Source organism: Phlebotomus argentipes, unplaced genomic scaffold (assembly GCF_947086385.1).
Source record: "Phlebotomus argentipes unplaced genomic scaffold, Phlebotomus argentipes genome assembly contig_2, whole genome shotgun sequence".
In the NCBI taxonomy this organism is placed as follows: domain Eukaryota; kingdom Metazoa; phylum Arthropoda; class Insecta; order Diptera; family Psychodidae; genus Phlebotomus; species Phlebotomus argentipes.
In genome coordinates, this window is record NW_026776162.1 from 3,876,199 (window position 1) to 3,894,755 (window position 18,557).

At 38.8% G+C, this 18,557-nt stretch overlaps 2 protein-coding genes across 24 annotated transcripts in view; both read right to left on the reverse strand.

The window, feature by feature from the left end:
• The window catches only part of LOC132265421 (cubilin), a 60,654-nt gene extending 49,543 nt beyond the window's left edge, over positions 1-11,111 (reverse strand). For 8 of the 10 annotated variants that reach the window (XR_009468573.1, XM_059766082.1, XM_059766080.1 and 5 more), the window contains exons 1-2: positions 10,880-11,111; positions 9,345-9,708 (exon numbers count right to left, since the gene is read on the reverse strand). The gene's annotated coding sequence lies outside the window, so the exon portion shown is untranslated. Of the gene's footprint in view, positions 1-9,344; positions 9,709-10,729; positions 10,757-10,879 lie in introns of those variants that run through there. The other 2 variants (XM_059766079.1, XM_059766078.1) reach the window with 2 other exon arrangements.
• A 499-nt stretch (positions 11,112-11,610) lies between these two features.
• Positions 11,611-18,557, reverse strand: part of LOC132264986 (heterogeneous nuclear ribonucleoprotein R) — a 51,271-nt gene continuing 44,324 nt past the window's right edge. For 6 of the 14 annotated variants that reach the window (XR_009468553.1, XR_009468554.1, XR_009468558.1 and 3 more), the window contains one exon: positions 18,370-18,467. Coding sequence is in view for 6 of the 14 variants with exons in the window: in XM_059765353.1 (XP_059621336.1) it covers positions 18,280-18,467 (188 nt within the window). In the remaining 8 variants the exon portion in view is untranslated. Of the gene's footprint in view, positions 18,468-18,557 lie in introns of all 14 variants that reach the window. The other 8 variants (XM_059765353.1, XM_059765354.1, XM_059765351.1 and 5 more) reach the window with 6 other exon arrangements.

An 18,557-nucleotide genomic window follows, 5' to 3' on the forward strand; every position in this document is an offset into this window, starting at 1 on the left:
ACTTGGCAGACAACAGGAAACACAAGCCCGAAAATATATACATGTACATTTCGCCACATTGAGGGTGGAGCTGAAGCCACCATTCAAAGTACACCCAAGCATGTACAGTCAATAAGAAGCGACAAGAGCGAGAGAAGCACGCACTTTGTCAGTCAGTTGGAGGAGAACCTTGAGGAGCTTTTCGGTGGAGTCATATTAATAAATGACACTTTAAACTTTATCTAGGGAAATTATTTCCAAAGACAAATATTCTCCGAGAATCCACAGGAACTTCGTCAATTAATTCTGTGATTTATGGGATGTTCTCACTCCTCACGCCACACCATCTCGGCTCCAATTCCTCCCGGGCCCACACCCATATCCCGTCTCCGTGCGCCAGCCGGAAAAACGATCCCCGCACAGGCTCACACTGACGCTCCATTCATTTGGATGCAACACAAGTGCATAATTGGGACAGAAAGGCAAGTTAGATTGACATGGGCGGGAGTTGTTGGCAAAAAGGCATCTCTGAAGAGCTTCCATCTGCTAAATTCGTCTCAATTAATTACAAGCGAGGGAGTTCATTGAAAGCACTCCGAGCTGCTGACAAATTGCTTTTTCACATCGTGCCAAGTGTGAAGCGCGTCCAAAAAAGACTCGCGGAAAATTGATTTTATGACAGCATCCACGGAGAGGAGAGTGTCTTTTGTCTCATGGCAGCCCACCGCGCGCCACAAGTATTAATCGGCTGTCGTTACAGCCAACTAAATACAGCAACAAACCACCCCGCCCACGAGAAACCACACACAAGAGTCACGACGACTGAACAACGTGGTTGTGGCTTTCTGCCACCCACCCATTGAAGAGAGGCGAAAGTGAAAATGATGAGCTCCGTATAGTTATCAATTTGCACGCTATTTTGCTGGCGATGGAGGGCGTGTGGGGAGCATTTTATAGCGCAAAACCACACACGAGGCAGCATCTTCCAAGAAAGTAATGTAGGTTAGAGGGCAAAGGGAGTCTGCACAGCCAGAGACTGTGGTGCCATTTTTGCTGGAGGTGAGATAGAGATAATTGCCAGCATGTTTAATACTGAGAAATGTCCCATGCTGCTGATGCCTTTCTCGGAATACTCAATGCAAATTGCACATCCCTAAATTACAGGAAAGAAATTCCTTTGTCCTATTAATTTTAAATTAAAACCGCGCACCTATTCATGATTCAATTGAATTGCAGATCATCCAGTGAGAGACAGCAAGGTTATTAACATAACTTCAATCAACTTTTTTCCCTCCAAAAGAAAACTGCTATCCACCCGTGGAAGGAGGAAAAGTCAAATTAGATGGAGGCGCCTGGTGGATACTCATAAAATTGATTTCCATTAATTGCAAGCGCCAATCAAGTCATTTAACAACTTGCTCAAGTTTTATGGTTCTTTGAGAACTCTCATGAAATGTTGCCGTGTCAAAAGATTTCCATCAACATCTTCCAGGCCAATTAACGCGTTATTGACTAAAAACTTGGGAGTAAGTTTGAGAAATGCATATAATGCTGGAGTGGCTTGAGCATAGAGTAAGCCAAAATGTTGCTTGACATAAAGGATTTGTTCTACACTAAATGAAATTCAACGTGGTGTCTATTAAACTACTTTTCTCTGATTCCTTGATGAATGTTGCTAGCACACGTGTTAATTAATTCCCCTCCACTTTTTCTCTCACCCTGTCACACTTTATCGTTTTCCTTGCTCAGTGATTCCTTTTCAATCTCCTCTCCACATCTGGCACCTAATTAAATACCTCACGCCAGGGGCGAAAGCTCCTCCAAGGGCGAAAGGCAAGAAAAAAAGTGCGAACAAGAGCGGAAGAAGTGGAAAGTGAAGAGGAGATATAAAGAGATGGACAAATTTTGATTGCTGTCACATCAATATGGAATATTATTGTGTGCGTGAGAATCTCTTGTATGGCGTAAGCAATAATAATGGAGAGGCTTTGTGTGAGAAATTTTCCTGTAATGCCATTTCATCTATTTTGGCGAACAAAGTTTCGTGGTAAGCAAGGCACCGAGCACGCTCTTGGCAATTTTCAAGCGAATATTTCTGCCATGGCATATAAAGACGCTCTCACATTCACCCAGAATACAAATCAGAATCTCTAAAGTCGAGTGAAAAGATGCCTCTCCGCAAGCCACCTACATTGTATTGAGTCCTTCTCGCCATTTCCCAATGGTCCCCAGCAAAATACAACACGCACGCGAGGGACTGAGTGGAGCAGATGGAAAAAATAGGGGATTTCCATGAATGGTGGTGAATCTTCATTTTGGAGTGTGAACTAAAAGTAGATAAATGGGTGAATTGGGAGATGGAGATTTCCACTGCTTTGGCAGTCTCTTCAGTCCCACCGATATATCTCAATGTGTAAACAAGTGGCAAATAAATTTATTATTGTAGCACTTTGGTCGATTTTTACGAAATTGTCTCTCTCTCTAGAATACATCCGAATAACCTTCCATCGCACGCACACACATTAGACGACCCCAGTGAACTAAATTGGATAATGCTTCTCTCATGGTAATTGAATCAATTTGCCAATTTACTAGTCGACGGTGTCTATAGCCAAATAAATTATTCATTTAGCCGGAGCTTTATATTCACCAACACCGAAAATTGCACTTGTGTCCCGCATGTAATTGGACGACTTGTGGGTGGCACGCCTGCCCCACCGGCTCTCTAGTGCTCCTCCGTGACGGAGAATTGTGTGTGAGCGAGCTGAGAAAAGGTTGGGGGCTGCTCACTCGACGATTTACTGACATCCAGTCGACCGCCTTACCCACTCCGCCACGGTTCACGACCAAATCCATACACATTGTGAACTGCAGACTAATGAAAATTCAATACAAGAAACCGCACATCAAGTCCGAGAGAAAAGAAACATATGTGTGGGGAAGAGAGGAAAATTGCAGCAACAGAAATTCCTTCAGGAATCTGTAGGTGCTGATACAATAGATGCCACACTAAGTTTCTCTCTCGTCTAAGTAAAGCACTTTAAGATAGTTTTAATATCATTCAGTGGAGGACTGCGAAAGAAATGAGTTTGCGGTGGAGTGCTTAGAAGTTTGTGTAAGAAGAATTTCAAAGATTTAATAGAAACTTGCAATAAGGAACACAAAATAGAAGTTAAAGACTTGCAAAATACAAACTACTATAGTTAAACACATTTTTTCTTTAAATGATTTAGTAAATAACTCATAAAATGTCTTCTATATCTTTTTCAATAAGTACAAAATCGGCGGGGAAACTTTTCCCCCCCAAAAAACTTTTGTCTATAAATTGGAGAAATAATATTTTGAAGAGCTGATATAATTTGTGTAAAAAGAGTTCGAGATAATGGAATTACATCAGAAGACAGACAAATTCATCTGGCCGTGGTTAAACTTATGGAGCCTTGGGTGGAATTCAATTGATGACAAATACAAAATTAAAGTCCTAACACACTTATAAGACTTTGGAGAAGATAAGCAATTTCAAGTCCGTAAGTAATAGGCCCCTTGAGAGAAATCCAAGCTCCAGATCCCATTACAGAACAGTGTGTTAAAGATTTGTGTGTCTAGATTGAAAATGGCACACAGAGTGTGGACAATGGTGGGTAAATTCCCATGGATGTGACGATGGACGGGAAAGAATTTCATGTGTGTAATTGAATTTATCACCCTCAAGTTTCACTCTACACATCCTGTGTCTCAATCCAATCACACCTTTTAACTTTTGATCGCAATAATTGACCCAGTGACCTAGAAATAGAACGCCCTCGTGGAGAGGTGAAATATTCCCTTCTGAATCTTCTCGCCCCATTGTTGGGCCGACACGGAGAAAAAGGCTCCCCCAGAGCACCGAATAGATAAAAGTGTTGGCAGCTCCGGTGACGAGGGATTGAGGCTGAGGCAGAATGGGCGGAATAATCATTAATTCAACTGTTATGTGTCTCGTGAAGGTGCATGAGCTCAAGAGTGGAGAGCATTTTAAGTTGCAACATGGAGACACCGTCGATATATAAAATGCCAGCCAAGTGGGTGGAGAGGGTATATCGCATGAGGGTGAAATTATATAACGTGAAAATCCATCGTGTCTTTTCCACCCCATTTGGGTGGTTGCCACATCATCTGTTAAATACACATACACGCAGCCAATGGAGCAACATCACAGAGAATGTGTCGCATTGACAAAGTTTTACATCGAAATTCCTTCCTTCGACGCTCTATTTCACTCTCGGTGTTTAACACACAACTCAAAATACCCAAACCTCGACGGCGAAAATGTACCCTCAAACCCCTGGCTATACATAGTTTCGACCGAGGCAAAAGTTTTACAATAGTCTCACACGATAACTTTAATAAAGTTAATTATGGGATAAACACAAGAACAATTGTATAAACTCATAGAATACAATTTCAACAGAATTCTGCATTAGAAACACGATATTATCTCATTGCAAAGGCAACTTTCCTTCATTTCCTCAACCACCACACCATACGTTCAGCACTTTCTCGTCTCCCATGCGGGACGGGGGGTGTAAGACACGATTTATCCTGGGCTTCTTGCACTGCATAGCAAGTTGAAATTCTTGCCGCACTTCAATAAATTTTTCCCAACTCTCACACGCTCTCAAGTTGCCATTATTCGAGACAAAGTTTGATGGTAAATTCCTGGATTTTATGGCACTGAAAGGGAAATTGAACCTAATGGATTGGCATAGGAGGAAAAAGAAATGTTGGAAAATCTCCGTCTTGTCTCTATTTTTAAGTATATCAAGTATTTGATTCGTGGAAATCATGTGAGAAGCTTCGTCTTACCAAAAAAGAGAATATTGACAAATTGACCTTTTATGTTCTTATTACGCGAAAAGGGTTAAATCAAAAAGGGAAACTTGGCATAAAGAGACCTGATGAAGTCATAACAAATTGTACATTTCCACAAGAATCATATAAAATACATCAGTGACGATTTCTTAAAGTCATGTTGCAAAAGTTGCTCAGTTAAATGAAATTTGTAACTCTTTGTCTTTCTACCCATGACAAACTTGATATGCCCTCATTTCGTCGCAGTAAAATTCATCATAAAACTTTTGTATTAAAATTTATCTTTTGCTGATTCGCAAACTCCACTGTGCTGTGCGACATTCATTGTAGACGGCGAAATCTTGTAAAATAATATTGACCATTGCATTATGTACATTACATATGTACAAACATGCATATGGTGCCTCCAGTGAATCTCTTTCGGTGCAGGACGAGCAAATGAACGTGATTCGAGCAGATTCTGCTGAGAAAACACATTACCAGCATCTCGTGCTAATGTCCCCTTGTTCATACCACGCCCAACTCAATCTATACATATACAGGCTTTCCGATCGAAAAGTGAATTTCCGGCAAAGATTCTCTCGGCTGCCATGAGCGACGAAGTCGAGTGGTGGGAATGCGAAGCGAAGAATGTTTATGAACTGCAAGGTTGTGGAAAAACTCGTGATTGACGCTATTGCTGAAAGTTGCACTAAAGTAGCCAGTATAGCAGCCAGTACGGAGAGTGTGGGAGAAACTTTTATTTCAATGAACCGACACGAGAGCTCTTAAGTGACATTTCATAAGAAGCGGCCACCGTTGGGGTGTGAGAGAAACTTTTCCTAATATCTTTGTCATTTATTGCTGTCGTATTTTAAACCATTTTCACTCACCAGCCATTGCCAGCCATTAAAAATTCTCCAGCGAAAAGTGACATTCTTAAATATTTAATGGTGACCGTTTAGTTTGGGTCTTGCAGTGCGACGAGCTGTAAAAAGCATGGAAACCACACCCACAAATTCATGCCACTATGCTCTCTCCTCGTTCTGCTTCTTGGCGGACCAGCTCTTCGGCCTCGCACGCGTCTGTCTGGCAAAACAGCCTCTCTGGACAGAAATCGACAAAGTTTTGCCGTGGAAGATAATTAAAAATAAAAGTGGAAGAGATGAAAAGGCAATACACCTGATGACCTGGCGTTTTCTTTGTCGTCTTCCCCTCAACACTGCGAGGAAAATGATCTTGTATGCACGTTGACAATGAAATACCGAATTTGGAATTCAAGTGTATTCATTAAGAATTATGTATAAGTTATAAGAAGTATGACAAGATAATTAATAATGACAAAGCATTGTCCACATTTGTTTCTTTCAGTGTCATCAACTTTCCATCCCCGATAAGAGAATATAATCTTCAGCATTTGTTCTTCCACTCTTGATTCCGCCTTGCATCGCGGATGAGTGATTACATGATGCATTGAGAGACCTAATCATCTTGACACAATGTGAAAGCTTCCCCACTTCCTGCACACGGGCGGCGAAGATTGAATGGGAGGAATGTCTCATAATTCTTATTTACTTATCCATCTAATATTGATTGAAGGAGCAGAAAGTGGCATGTTGTTTGTAAATCAACCCACCCGCCATCGGGAGGATTCCTTAAACATGGAAAATGTATATAAAAATGATAAGCTACACATGACATATGGATTTAAGGGATGTATCCAAAACATGGGGCAGGAGGAGAGGCAGAGAAATTCACTCACACACTTGGGCCGAAAAGAAGTGTGTCATAAGGAGTGAGAAAGAGAACAAACACTCAATATATGTTTCTTATTACATTTTGAGGGTGGTCTTGATCAAAGTATTCCTTATGTCTCTCCTCCATAGAATATATAGAAGACACTCTCTCGCTCATGCACATCCATCACACAAATTTAATGATGCTTTCTCCATATATAAGCTGTTATACAAATGTACAAATACAGATATTCGGCGGATAAAGATGTGGGAAAGCTCTTTGCATACACACCCTTCCACCACACTCAATGCCACTTTTCCACTCTTTCCACCGGTTCCCACTCACTTTTCAACTCACTTTTCATCCCCCGGTGGAAGCTTTCTCACCACACAACATGAGACAGTCGCCCCGACGGGCGACGGGGCAGAAATCAGATGGGGATGGCGTGCTAAATCGACTTTCGACAGAATCGAAACCAAAAAGTTCACTTCTTTTGAATAATAATGACAATGAATTTTTCAAGAGCCGGAAAATTCCCTAGATGCGCGACACAGACGTGCATTTGCGGAGCATCCCCGAAAGAAAACCTCATCGGACTGTGGATGGGGGTGGAAAAAAATGGAATATTTTATATACAAAATAATAAAATTTGTATTATGAGAAGGAGTGAAAGCCACAGGGGACAACAAACGAGATTCAAATGGTGAAACTTGGCGCGAAGATGCTGCTGAATAATGCAAAGATATTTCCTCGGAATGGCCAAGAGGGTGGAGGAGGCGCGACCCCGAAAAATGCTGCGTGTCTGTGACGCAAAGTGATTGCAAATTGAAATGAAACATGGATAAATCATAATTTTGCAGTGCAATTAGTGGCTTTCCCACAGACCCTCCACATGGCCGACAATGCTTTCCGCATGTATGTAAACAATTTTGGCCAAATTGCCATTAGCAGCAGAAACCCAACAATCATCTCGCACTTTAATGTGCCACATTAATGTTAATTCAACTAGCTCTAGCTCCTCTCCCGAGGGCGTCAATCGACCCACCCTCACATCTGCGCCCTCGATTCCCAATTCCCCAAACGTAATACATATTCTCATTTGGCGCTCGCTTTCGCTTGGAGAATTTGTCAATGCAAATCATCCCTATGTGTGCGTCCTGGGCTTTGCCACTCAACCTTTTCATCGTCGTTGGGTGCGCCTTTTCGACATGGAGATTGGTCTTGGTGAAATATTTTAAAAGGAAATTTGATTTGTAATCACCTTCAGGCACACCTGAGGAGCGCCTGAGACAGAGAATATTTAATGAGGATTGACTTCTCACGGGGAAAATTAATGGAATTTCCCCATCATTGTCAATTGAGACAGGATACCCAGGGGTAAATTGAACACCAAAGGCTCTCGCTCCCTTTTGGACGAGGCGACGTTAGAATGCCGCATCGAAATTTGCTCTACAGCCTCTCATCAAGAGCAGGTAAATTAGCCAAATCCATCTTTACTCCTTTATTTTTGACTGGAGAATTTGGACAAATTGAAGGATTTTCGGGGTTTGTAGTCAAAATCAGATGAAACATGGAATAATGGGAAATGAAATTGAGGATTTGGGCTAAAAATAACCACAATCCATGGCTTAATTACAATTTGTGTCAAGATTTTGATCCAGATTTCAATGTCAGAAGAAAATAGTGCAAACAATCAATTAGAAATGTCCTACAAACTATACTAAGACACATTCAAGCGATTCTCTATTCTTGCTTGCAACCGAATGAATTCTAGAGGAAATAATGCATTACTTTGTAGTATTACAGCATTCCTCAGCGTCTGGCAACATGGCAACAGCTTATGAAACGATTTCAATAATTTATGTAGTTTACCAATCGCTTTCAGACTCAAATTGATGCATTAAATTTCATTTCCTAAATTTACACATTCAACTATGTCACATTTATCATCATGTTTACTACTACGGGTATTTACTATGTCAATGCTTTGATTGTTGCGGAAGTAATCATGCAAGGATACTGCACTAATGACTGTCATTGTCATCGGGAATCAGGAAAATGCAGTACAATCCATAATACTCTGGGACGGTGAAAATCAATCCGGCAAAGTGTGTGACAGACGGATATTTAGCGAAGCATACGGAGAGCTTTCAAGCTCTCTCCTCGAGCTCTCAGCCGATGTCTCACCAGAGATTAGAGCATATTTCTGGCGTGGTGACACTTTCTCCCACATTTTGGGGTCGTCCTCGGGCGCCATTGGATGCGGTGGGTGTGAATTTTAGCCAAACAAACTGACCTCAATTGTGGTGCACTGAATATTCTGCTGCACCAAAAATTGTTCATGATTGCCATAGAGCTGGCAAATAGCAGCCGTTGAATTGGTAGACATGAAATTTGCGTGAAATCCCCGCACGTTTCCCGGCGCGGCGATGCCAGGGAGAGGGGCGGAAGGTGCCCCCAGAAGCGCGCCTTTGTGGGCAAGAAGGGCCAGGCGAAGGGGGAGGAAGAGAGGCATGCCGAGAAAGATGCCAAGTTGGGTGCTTTGTCTACTTGTAACTGGGACAAGGAACTGTAATCAGGACACAACGTTCTTGAATACCCAACTCACACACCCAGCGTGGGGCATCTCCGAGGGAGGCTCCTTGCACTCTTCTGGCCTTGTGATGGAGATTTAGGGTGTGAGATATGATAAAATATGCACAAACATGAAGCACAATCCTCACGAGGTTTATAAATTCAACCTGCAGCCACCCTTCATTTGGGTGAAAAGGTGGTACACACATATGGGCAAAACTTACCCCTGTTTTAGCGGAAAATCCGAATCCGCCATCGTGGTTTTTCTCAGCTTCATACCCGATGCCTCCAGATTTAAACCGCACACCACAGCTCGAGACTCAAGTAGAAACTTACTCGGTAGGGGTATTTTTTTCTTCTTTAAACTAATTATTATAGAAATTAATTTTATGGTATATAAATCGATTCACGTGTGCTCCGAACTGTCGAGTTATAATTTTATTAATTTGCACTTTTTTCTTTACTCTATAACTCTGCTTTCTATTACAAATTCATTAGAATAATGTCTTCGTGTGTCTTTCACTGTTCAGTGTCACTATAGCACTATCTTATCATCACTGCAGTGGATCTCCGTGTGTCTTCTCGGCTCTGCAAGAGAGGTTGGAGAAAGGGCGTGAGGCGTGACAGGCGACCGGGTGTGAACAAATTGGAATTTTTGAACATCGAGCGTGCGAAGCATTCCCCCTGAGGCCGAGACCTCAAATTGTTTCCCAACGAGTGTGGACAAGAAGTGTGCGGATATTTATGGGGTGCGTCACGATACACATGTAACTTGGCTTTTTCTATGCCCACCCTATTCGCGATGTGGCACTCTCTCTCCGTGGAAGACGACGTTCCGACAACAAACATCCCTGACATGCGCTCTTCCGTGACGTCACGGTGGAAAATAAAATCAAGCCCTACCACCCAATTTTTGACGTGTGACTGCCACCCCTTGGGGACCCCGAAAGGGGGCCACGCCGCGATCCCAAGTCAGGCGGGAGCTTCGACAGATCACCCGCGACGCCCCCGGAGGGGCGGCGGGTGGGTGGGGAGGGAGAGAGCGCGCCTTTGTCTGTCGGCATGACGGTGGTGTCGCGAGAGTCGAGGGGGTGCCTCGGCATCACCCCCGGAGTCTATTGGAATTGGTGGGTTGTCTCAGAGGAAATCACAGTGCGATCTCGTGAGAAAAATTGGTGGGTGGACAGGCGGGAGGCCGCTGCTCATCATCGCACGCGCCCTCCATGGGAAATTTTTCGGTAGAAAAATGCACAAACACTTTTTCACCCAAGTCAGCGAGAAGAGGGTGAGCCCAAAGAAAAAGTTGAGTGTATTTTTCTAGGACATGGAAAATTGATTCCACTCCGGCTGAGGCGGGGTGAAAAGAAAACAACGTTTTTTTTTCTTCTCGCCAGTCTCTGGACGAGAGATATTCATTTGAAATGGACTAGTTTTTCCCTTCGGATGCCACTTTTGTTAGAAAATTCACACACACACACACACGCACACACTGAGGCACTTTTGGGAGCTTTTGGAAGGGGACTTTTCATCTTCTGCAGAGGACAGAGAGTCTGCAGAGAAAAAAAACTGCCGAATCGGACAATGAGAGCCACTGTGCATGGGATCGTACGGGCAAAGGCCAAGTGCTCGCTGTGGCAGCTCCCGTGAAACTGATTGCGATGACGAGATGATTGGCGATAAAGTACGGATGCCACCAATTCACACACCATCGCTATGGGACAAACAAGAGAGCTGCGGCCCCACTTTTGGGGACACCCACCAGCCACACAGAAGGGTGCGGAAAAGGACTCCAAATTCTGTCACACAGGCTCCATGGCGAGCTCCACTGCACCACGTCGTCACAAACGGCCGTCCGGCCCACTGTACCGTCCGTCTTGCAATCAACTTGTGAAGTATTATGTAAAAACGGCAGAATTTTTTCCTTCGAGGGAACAGATACACACAAATTGCCACGGCAGTCTTTTCTGTTTCGTTTTATAGGGAGCGGCTCCGGCGACTCGACCCGACGACGCTGTAATCCATCGTGGCGCAGCCGCCGGGGCGCGGATGGGGTCGATTGCGCAACATCCCAGTTGTAAACTTCACGCACTCCACCGCACCACACAGTGGCCCCGATCCCCGACAGGCGACACTTCCACCATTTTGCCACGAGGGTGCAGGACCCACTCGCTGAGGGGCCCCACCGCCGCCCAGCCTCACACCCCCGCCGAGAGCTTCCAACGCACGTGGCATCGATGTGTCGCTACAGGATCGCACTCACACCGCCACACTGCCTGCCACCAGGCGCAGAGGGAGCTTTTCGCTCCGAAGCTGACGAACTGAAGCGCCAGCGGTGAGAGTCTTCGAAAGCGGACGCGCTGCGAAAGCTTCTGTCCGCACATTTGCGCTTCGACACAGCGAAAGTCCACAAGAAATTGAGAATTTATGCTTGAATAAATTACTGAAATGTCGTCAATATTCCACCACTTCTTGAGCTCCAAAGATCAACGCTTCGATTTTATTATCCTTTTATTATCTCTTTTTAAACCTACAATTATTCTCACTGTAATCAAATATAAGAATTACTATAATTAATTAATAATTGATCAACAGTGTATTTTCTTCAGTATTCTCTCTTTCTGTGTATCTATTTTGCTTTCTATTTTCTCGTGTTATTCCTTTTTGCTTCTCACATTTTTTTTTGTAATTTTTACTCCTTTTCTCTCTATCATGCATCTATTTATTTCGGGAAAAATAACATGAAAAACTGTAATTTCTTTTCTGTCGTTACTAACTTTATCAAAATATGAACCACCTTAAAACCTCTACATTCACTGAATTTCTATTTGACTATTTCTCAAACTCCTTTTTTTGTAAGTTTTAAACTTTTTTAATTGCTGAAAATTGTGGGAAAACCTCCAATTTAAATTTTACTTATGTCTCTTCTGTGGATTATGTAGAGTACTTCTGAGAAAATCTAAATTGATTTACAAATTTAGCAATGGTATATGTTTTGGTTACCTCAATGTTCCTAAACAAGTAAAAAAACGATATTTACTGTGTAAAAATTGACAGAATGAAAGCAAAGCAAAATTATTAGAATTTATTATAGGTATATTCATCCTCTTAAGATTAAACGTATTTTATATATTATTAAAACAAATCATGAATATAATATGTAATATATTATTAGTTGTTTCTATCATTTTTCATCATCTTTAAATTGTAGTTTTAGTCAATAAATGGTATTATTTCGCTTGTTTCTTTCAATCATCCTTGTCCATCTCACTTGTATTCTTGTGTGTTTGTGTTCTGTGTTATTTTCATGAATTTGTATTGGACTGAAATTTCAAGTTAAAAATCTATGTCAATTTACTTTCTACTTCTATTGATTGAAATTTTTTTTCTTCTTTTCAGTGAAATCTATAAAAAAGTTAATTGGTTTTCGTATATAAAGAATTTTTTACCGATTTTTTTTTCTCATCAACTGCGTCACTTTTACTACATTTCATAGTTTTTTAATTACTTGTTTTTTTTCTGTTTTACTCTCATCAGTTTTGTTTTTTAGTATATAAAAATCGGTATGTTACTTTTAATAATTCTTTCTTCACTTACTACTAAAATACATCACATAGCAAAATGCATTTTGCAGGAATAAAATCTTCTTTTATCATTTAGTATTTCCTCCATTTCATTTTGTTTACCTAAAATATTAATTATTTATAGTCCGTTTTTGTTGGTACATTTAATATTTCGTGTTTTTATTTCTATCTTCCGCGTCACCTCGTCTCATTTGTTGCTGTATATTATCTTCCAACATTATCCCCGTCTCTAACTTTCACGGCTTGACTGTTTTTGTTGACCCACGACTTTTCCTAGCTTTTCCAATCCAATCTCTCTCGCATCTCTCAATTTCTGGTATTTCCCACTTTAAAAACTTTGTACACTTCCCACTTTCCTCTGTGTATATTTTATCTCAATATGCCCGCAATCCTTTATTTAATTCCTATTTTTAGACGCTGTTTTTGACTTTACTTCAAATGGTCTCTACGTATTTCTCTTATATTCCAAAAAATTTTTACATTTCATTTAAAAGTATTCTTCTGTCCATTCCTGTGTTGTCTGGTGTAATTCCAATTTTTTCTGTTCTTTTAAAAGCTATGTAAATATTTTCATTTGTTAAAAAAAAACTTTGTAAAATAGTTAATTAGACAATATAGAAAAAATATAAAGTAAAAATTATGCATTTATATAAAAACCTTATATAGAGATTATAGTGCAAATTATTTGTAAAGACAATCCATGTTAAAAGGAAAAATAGTTATGTAAATCCTGTCTTAGAAGAAACAAAAATATGCTGTGTGTGTATGTATGTATTGTAAAAAAATCAAACGGAAAACTATGTGTAAGTGTAAGAGCGATATTTAAAAAAAAATGTACTTAAAACGGAGCGTGTGCTGTGAAGTATACTAATAAAGAACTTTTTGGACCTTTTCTATCCGCATTTTCTCTACTACCAATCTCGCCTACAATATTAAAAATAAATACCGAGCATTAGTATTTATACAAAAAAAATATTGGAAGAACAGTATGAGTTCATTAATCAGGTAAAAATGAATATTTCTATAAATGTTTGTTTCTTTGTTTTCTCACAAAATAGAGCGTCTTCGTCAAATTATCAATAAAAGATTAGGTAAAAAAAAAATTGCCACTCAATGACACTGAAATCCTTTTATACGTTAGCCAATTCACAATGAAAATTTAGGGGTTGTTTAATTAAATTTTACTACTATGGCATTAATTAGTGATAAGAATTATGCATTTGTGTCTGTGTGTGTATGTAAAGAAAAATTGTCTCACTAGGAATTTGCAATAATTTACATGAGTTTGTCAATGAAAAGTGTTTGTATGTGCTTCAATGTCGGTTAAAATAGATTCTTTTTTTTGTCCATTCTTACAGGGAAATAAGAAAAATTTCAAAATTACTTTTTCTTTGAAATTAATTACAATATACACTATACGAATAAATTTATACAAATAAGATTTTTTTCCCATTTCAAATTCCTCTGCATGCAACACAATTTTAAGAAAATTCAAAGTTTAATTTTTACATCGGTTCGGTTCGATCGATCGATTAAATTATGTGATTTTAGAAAACATTTTCTTCTCAAAATTCGTGGGTACTTTCAGTGTTCTTTGCCTAAGTTCATCGCCACACAAATGGAGTTAAAATACCTTCAAGAAACTCCCCATCATCGCCTCAACATTACACTTCTTTCCTATACAAAGCCCATGAATTTTCATCCTATTTCACTCCATCTTCACACTTTTTTAGTTACTGTTGTTCTCTCCTTTTAATGCTATTATGATGTATTATCTATATTTACTTTATAAACGATAAATTACATTTACATATTTTGATATTGCTAATTATTTTTCTTCTTTCGCAACTTGGTTGTAAAATAGCACACAGACAATTTCACCTTTATTTGTTTCTACCTTCCTCTTCCCCTATCATCAATCTTTCACCTCCGAAAATTTCTCCCTCTCCTAGTCACTCTTCCAATTCAATATTGAAGTCTCAATTCAACTGCCTCGCCGAATCGAAGAATTGATTCAGAGAAAAGGTTCTCTTCATGCCTTCAACTCGACTTGATTTTTTGCTTTTTTCACTGTATCTCCTATCCTTCTAATTTTAGAACTTTACATGCTTTTAGATGGTTTCTTTCTGGTTATTAATGCAGATTCTCTCTCTTTTTGAAAATATTGTTTGTTTGTATATTTATTAAAATGTCTATTTCATGTCTGCGCTTCGTTCTGCAGAAAATCTCCCCGCATCTTTCTGACAAGTGTGCTCATTTTCATGGTTATTTATTACTTATGTTTAAATTTTCTTGTTTTTTTTTGTTATTTTGTATCATCAGTCTTTTCTCCCACTTGCTTTATAAGGCAGCGCAATGGTCTCCCCCATAAGAATCACCATGTTCCATGGCAGCTTTGCTCCTTTTTTTGTCCTCAATTCCGCCCGGCATCTCACATGAGCCCCATCAGAAAGGCATCCTTGCAACTCTCTTGCGCCAGATTTCGCGACCACCCCCCAACTCATAGAGTCCATCCAACGGGAAACCCCCAATTTACGGATTTTGCGCTTCGCTAAAGTTTACTTTTATATACGTTATCATAATTTTCTCATAAAAATTTTGCTCCTTTCACCACACTTCCGCCCTGTCCAGCAGACTCTACCTTTGACAATTTGGCATCTTCTTCAGCCCTCCGGAGTGACTCCTGTAGTAGTGCTTGTGGTAAACTTAGGGAGAAAATCAGATACTGTGCATATCGCCCTTGTGAAGTGTATCTCTCAGTAAATCTGTCTGCGTTTCTTGTTTGTCGTTTTGGACGGGATAATTCCCAGAGATAGAGTCTGAGTACAAGGAAATTTGTCTCAATTCAGCATGTCTTTACATCGTATTCTCTCTGCCCTTCCTAAGCATTTCTCAATTCTCCTTCCTTTGTTAATTAATAGGACTAATTGCAAAATTTTCTTTGCCATATTTACAACATACATATATGTACATAATTTATATAACATACATACATATACATGACGTGTATTTCAAAAATCTTTTTCACCCTCCTTCGCTGTGGCTGTCCTCCTCTGAATCAGTTCACTCTAATCAGTAGAAATTGCATATCTATTACTTCTTTTGTATCTTCTTATCACCCCATTCTCCATCCATCGTATTGACAAAAATGATCATTTGTGGTGTACAATTATTAAAATTTCCATTTTAATTTGCCATGAAATGTCCCATATTTCTTTCTTTCTTTCTTTCTTTCTTTTTTGCATGTGTATTGTGGAGAATAACAATAAATCTTCATTAAAGAATATCAAGAAAAAATTGTGTTAAAATCAAGAATTTATTTTACACTTCAGCTGGATTGTATAAAAATGAAATAATCAACCAAAAAGAAAATTACAATAGACAAAACGTTACTAGTCAAATGAAAAGAAAATTCAAAATTAATCATAATTGAAATTAAAAATACAAACATTACTATGGCATTCTCTTCATCCTCATCATTCCTCTCTCTCTCTCTTTCTCTCTATTTCTTTTGCAACTAAGATTAAAATAGTTATTAAAAATCAATTACTTTAAAGAAAATATAAAATTAAATTAAACATAACATCATTTGTTTATTTGATAAAAAAAATCTGTGTAAAAATTTTGTTATTTCCTACTATTTTCTTTTTTTTCTACTATATTTAGAGAATATTTTCTTTCATTACTTTCACCATCGTTTTTTTTTGACAGACTTTCTCCACCGCACATTTTGTCTTCATAATTCACCTTCACAGAGAAAAAAGCGACGAGACTACGGATTTTGGAAGATTTTGCTTGAAATTATTACAACGAACTATTCTTCTTCATTTTCGCCTTTGCCCAACTTTCGTCCTTTCTTTTTACATTCTTACACTTTTGCACATCGATTTTATCGACTTTTTCTGTATATTTCTCATCCTGTTTTCTTTTTTTTCTAACCGATTTTATCGATTATTGTCGTGAATTTAAATCTTTTTCTCGATTCCTACACTCTTCTTTCCGCCGCGAGCCAATTTGAAAAAATTTTGAGATTTTTTTTACACCATTTTTCTCTCACAATTTTTTTTTGTTCCTAAAAGTACGTATCGAAAATACCCTCATTTTTTCTCACAATTTTTTTTTTCGAAAAAAAACACCTAATTTCATCACAATTTGGAATTTTTCAAAAGTTTTCACCTCCTATCAATACATTTGACCAATGCCTAATATAGAATCCAATATCTTGAGAAAAATTTCCTCACTAATTTTCACTCGTTTTCCGCCTTCACTTCATGTTTTTTTCTTTTTATAATTAGAAAACAAAATTAGAAAAAAATATTATAATACAAAAAAGTCAGTCGATGTAATAATTACTTCCTTAAAAATATTAATATATTTTTGCAATTTAAAAATAGAAAATGGTGGTTCTAGATTTCATTTTTTTCCTTCACTCTTCTCCCTATACAATTATTTATAGAAAAAAAATATCTTATGCCAATGATGATCCTCAATTTCATTACTTTATTGTGTTTTGTTGTTTTCGCCCAACACGCAGTAAAACTACCAAGTATACTTAAACACCTAAGAGATAATTTAGCGAACGATGACAAGTTAAAACGGTGATGACAAAGTTATACTTAATATTACACCTCCATCTGTCCCTCTTCCTTCAATTGATTGATACCACAATAGTTCTGGACATTTCCATTAAATACTAAATTCGATTTTTTGTGTAAATTTTGTTTCTTCCTCTCCCAATTCATTTTTGTCACATTTTGAAGAAAATTAAAAAGATGTCTAAAAAGCCTTTGCAAATGTCTCTTATTTTCAATGATATTCAGTGAGATGATATTATCCGATTAAGGATGTCTAAATGAAAATTCCACAATTGTTCACCAGCTATCCTTGCATTTAATCACAATGTGAGAAACATCATCTAGACACCTTATATTTTGCTAAACTCTCTGTTGTCCCTTGAATTTACCACTTATAATTATATCCAAGAGAAAAATTCCTTCTTAAAGATTTTCACACCCAAATAAATTAAAAATTCCTGTTTCCATCTAAGAATCCTTGTCACTATTGTAAGAGCGTCAATAATGAAATTTTCATCATTGGTCAATTTCTTCTTCTTAGAGCGCATTTCGCAACAATTTATCAGCTTATCAAACTCTCAAACAGCATCGAATTATGTATATATGTAATCTCAAAACTTTCAGTCACGAATACACGTTTTTTTTTTCAATAGAGAATTTTAATTTAAAATTCTTAGAAAAAGTTTCATGCACTTTCTTCTTAGAAAAAATCACCACTTCTTCTTCTTTCTCTTCTCATCATTGTGAACAATGCCTAATAAGTAAAATTGGTTATTTCATTTGACTCTCCCACTATGATATCAAGGTATGAAAAGTGTCTTCTTTTCACTAAATTTCTTTCACTCTCTCTCTATCTTCCGTTTAATCTGCTTGATATAATTTAATGTCAAAATCTACAGTAATTAGAATTTAGTAAATCTTATCGCAATCATTTTGAATATCTCCGCAACAGCGCAGCGCAGCTATTCGCCTTCAGTATCAACTCCTTGTCACAGCTATCCGTTTTAACTCCAACTTGGGTATGTGTCAGTATACCATTGTTCACCATTGGCGCCTAAAGGTTGCTGAGGCAGCGGTTGACTACCCCAGTTTCCGCCATTTCCAGGACCACCATTTCCTATTCCACTTCCATAGCGTCGTTTCGGATCTCCCTGATTCTGGTGACCACCGTCAAATTTGCGTTTACCGACTGCTGATGGAATAGCCAGAGACAGAAAAAGACATTACATTAGATAACAGGAATCAGGAAATCACTAAACATGCATTCCGCTTACAAACTAAT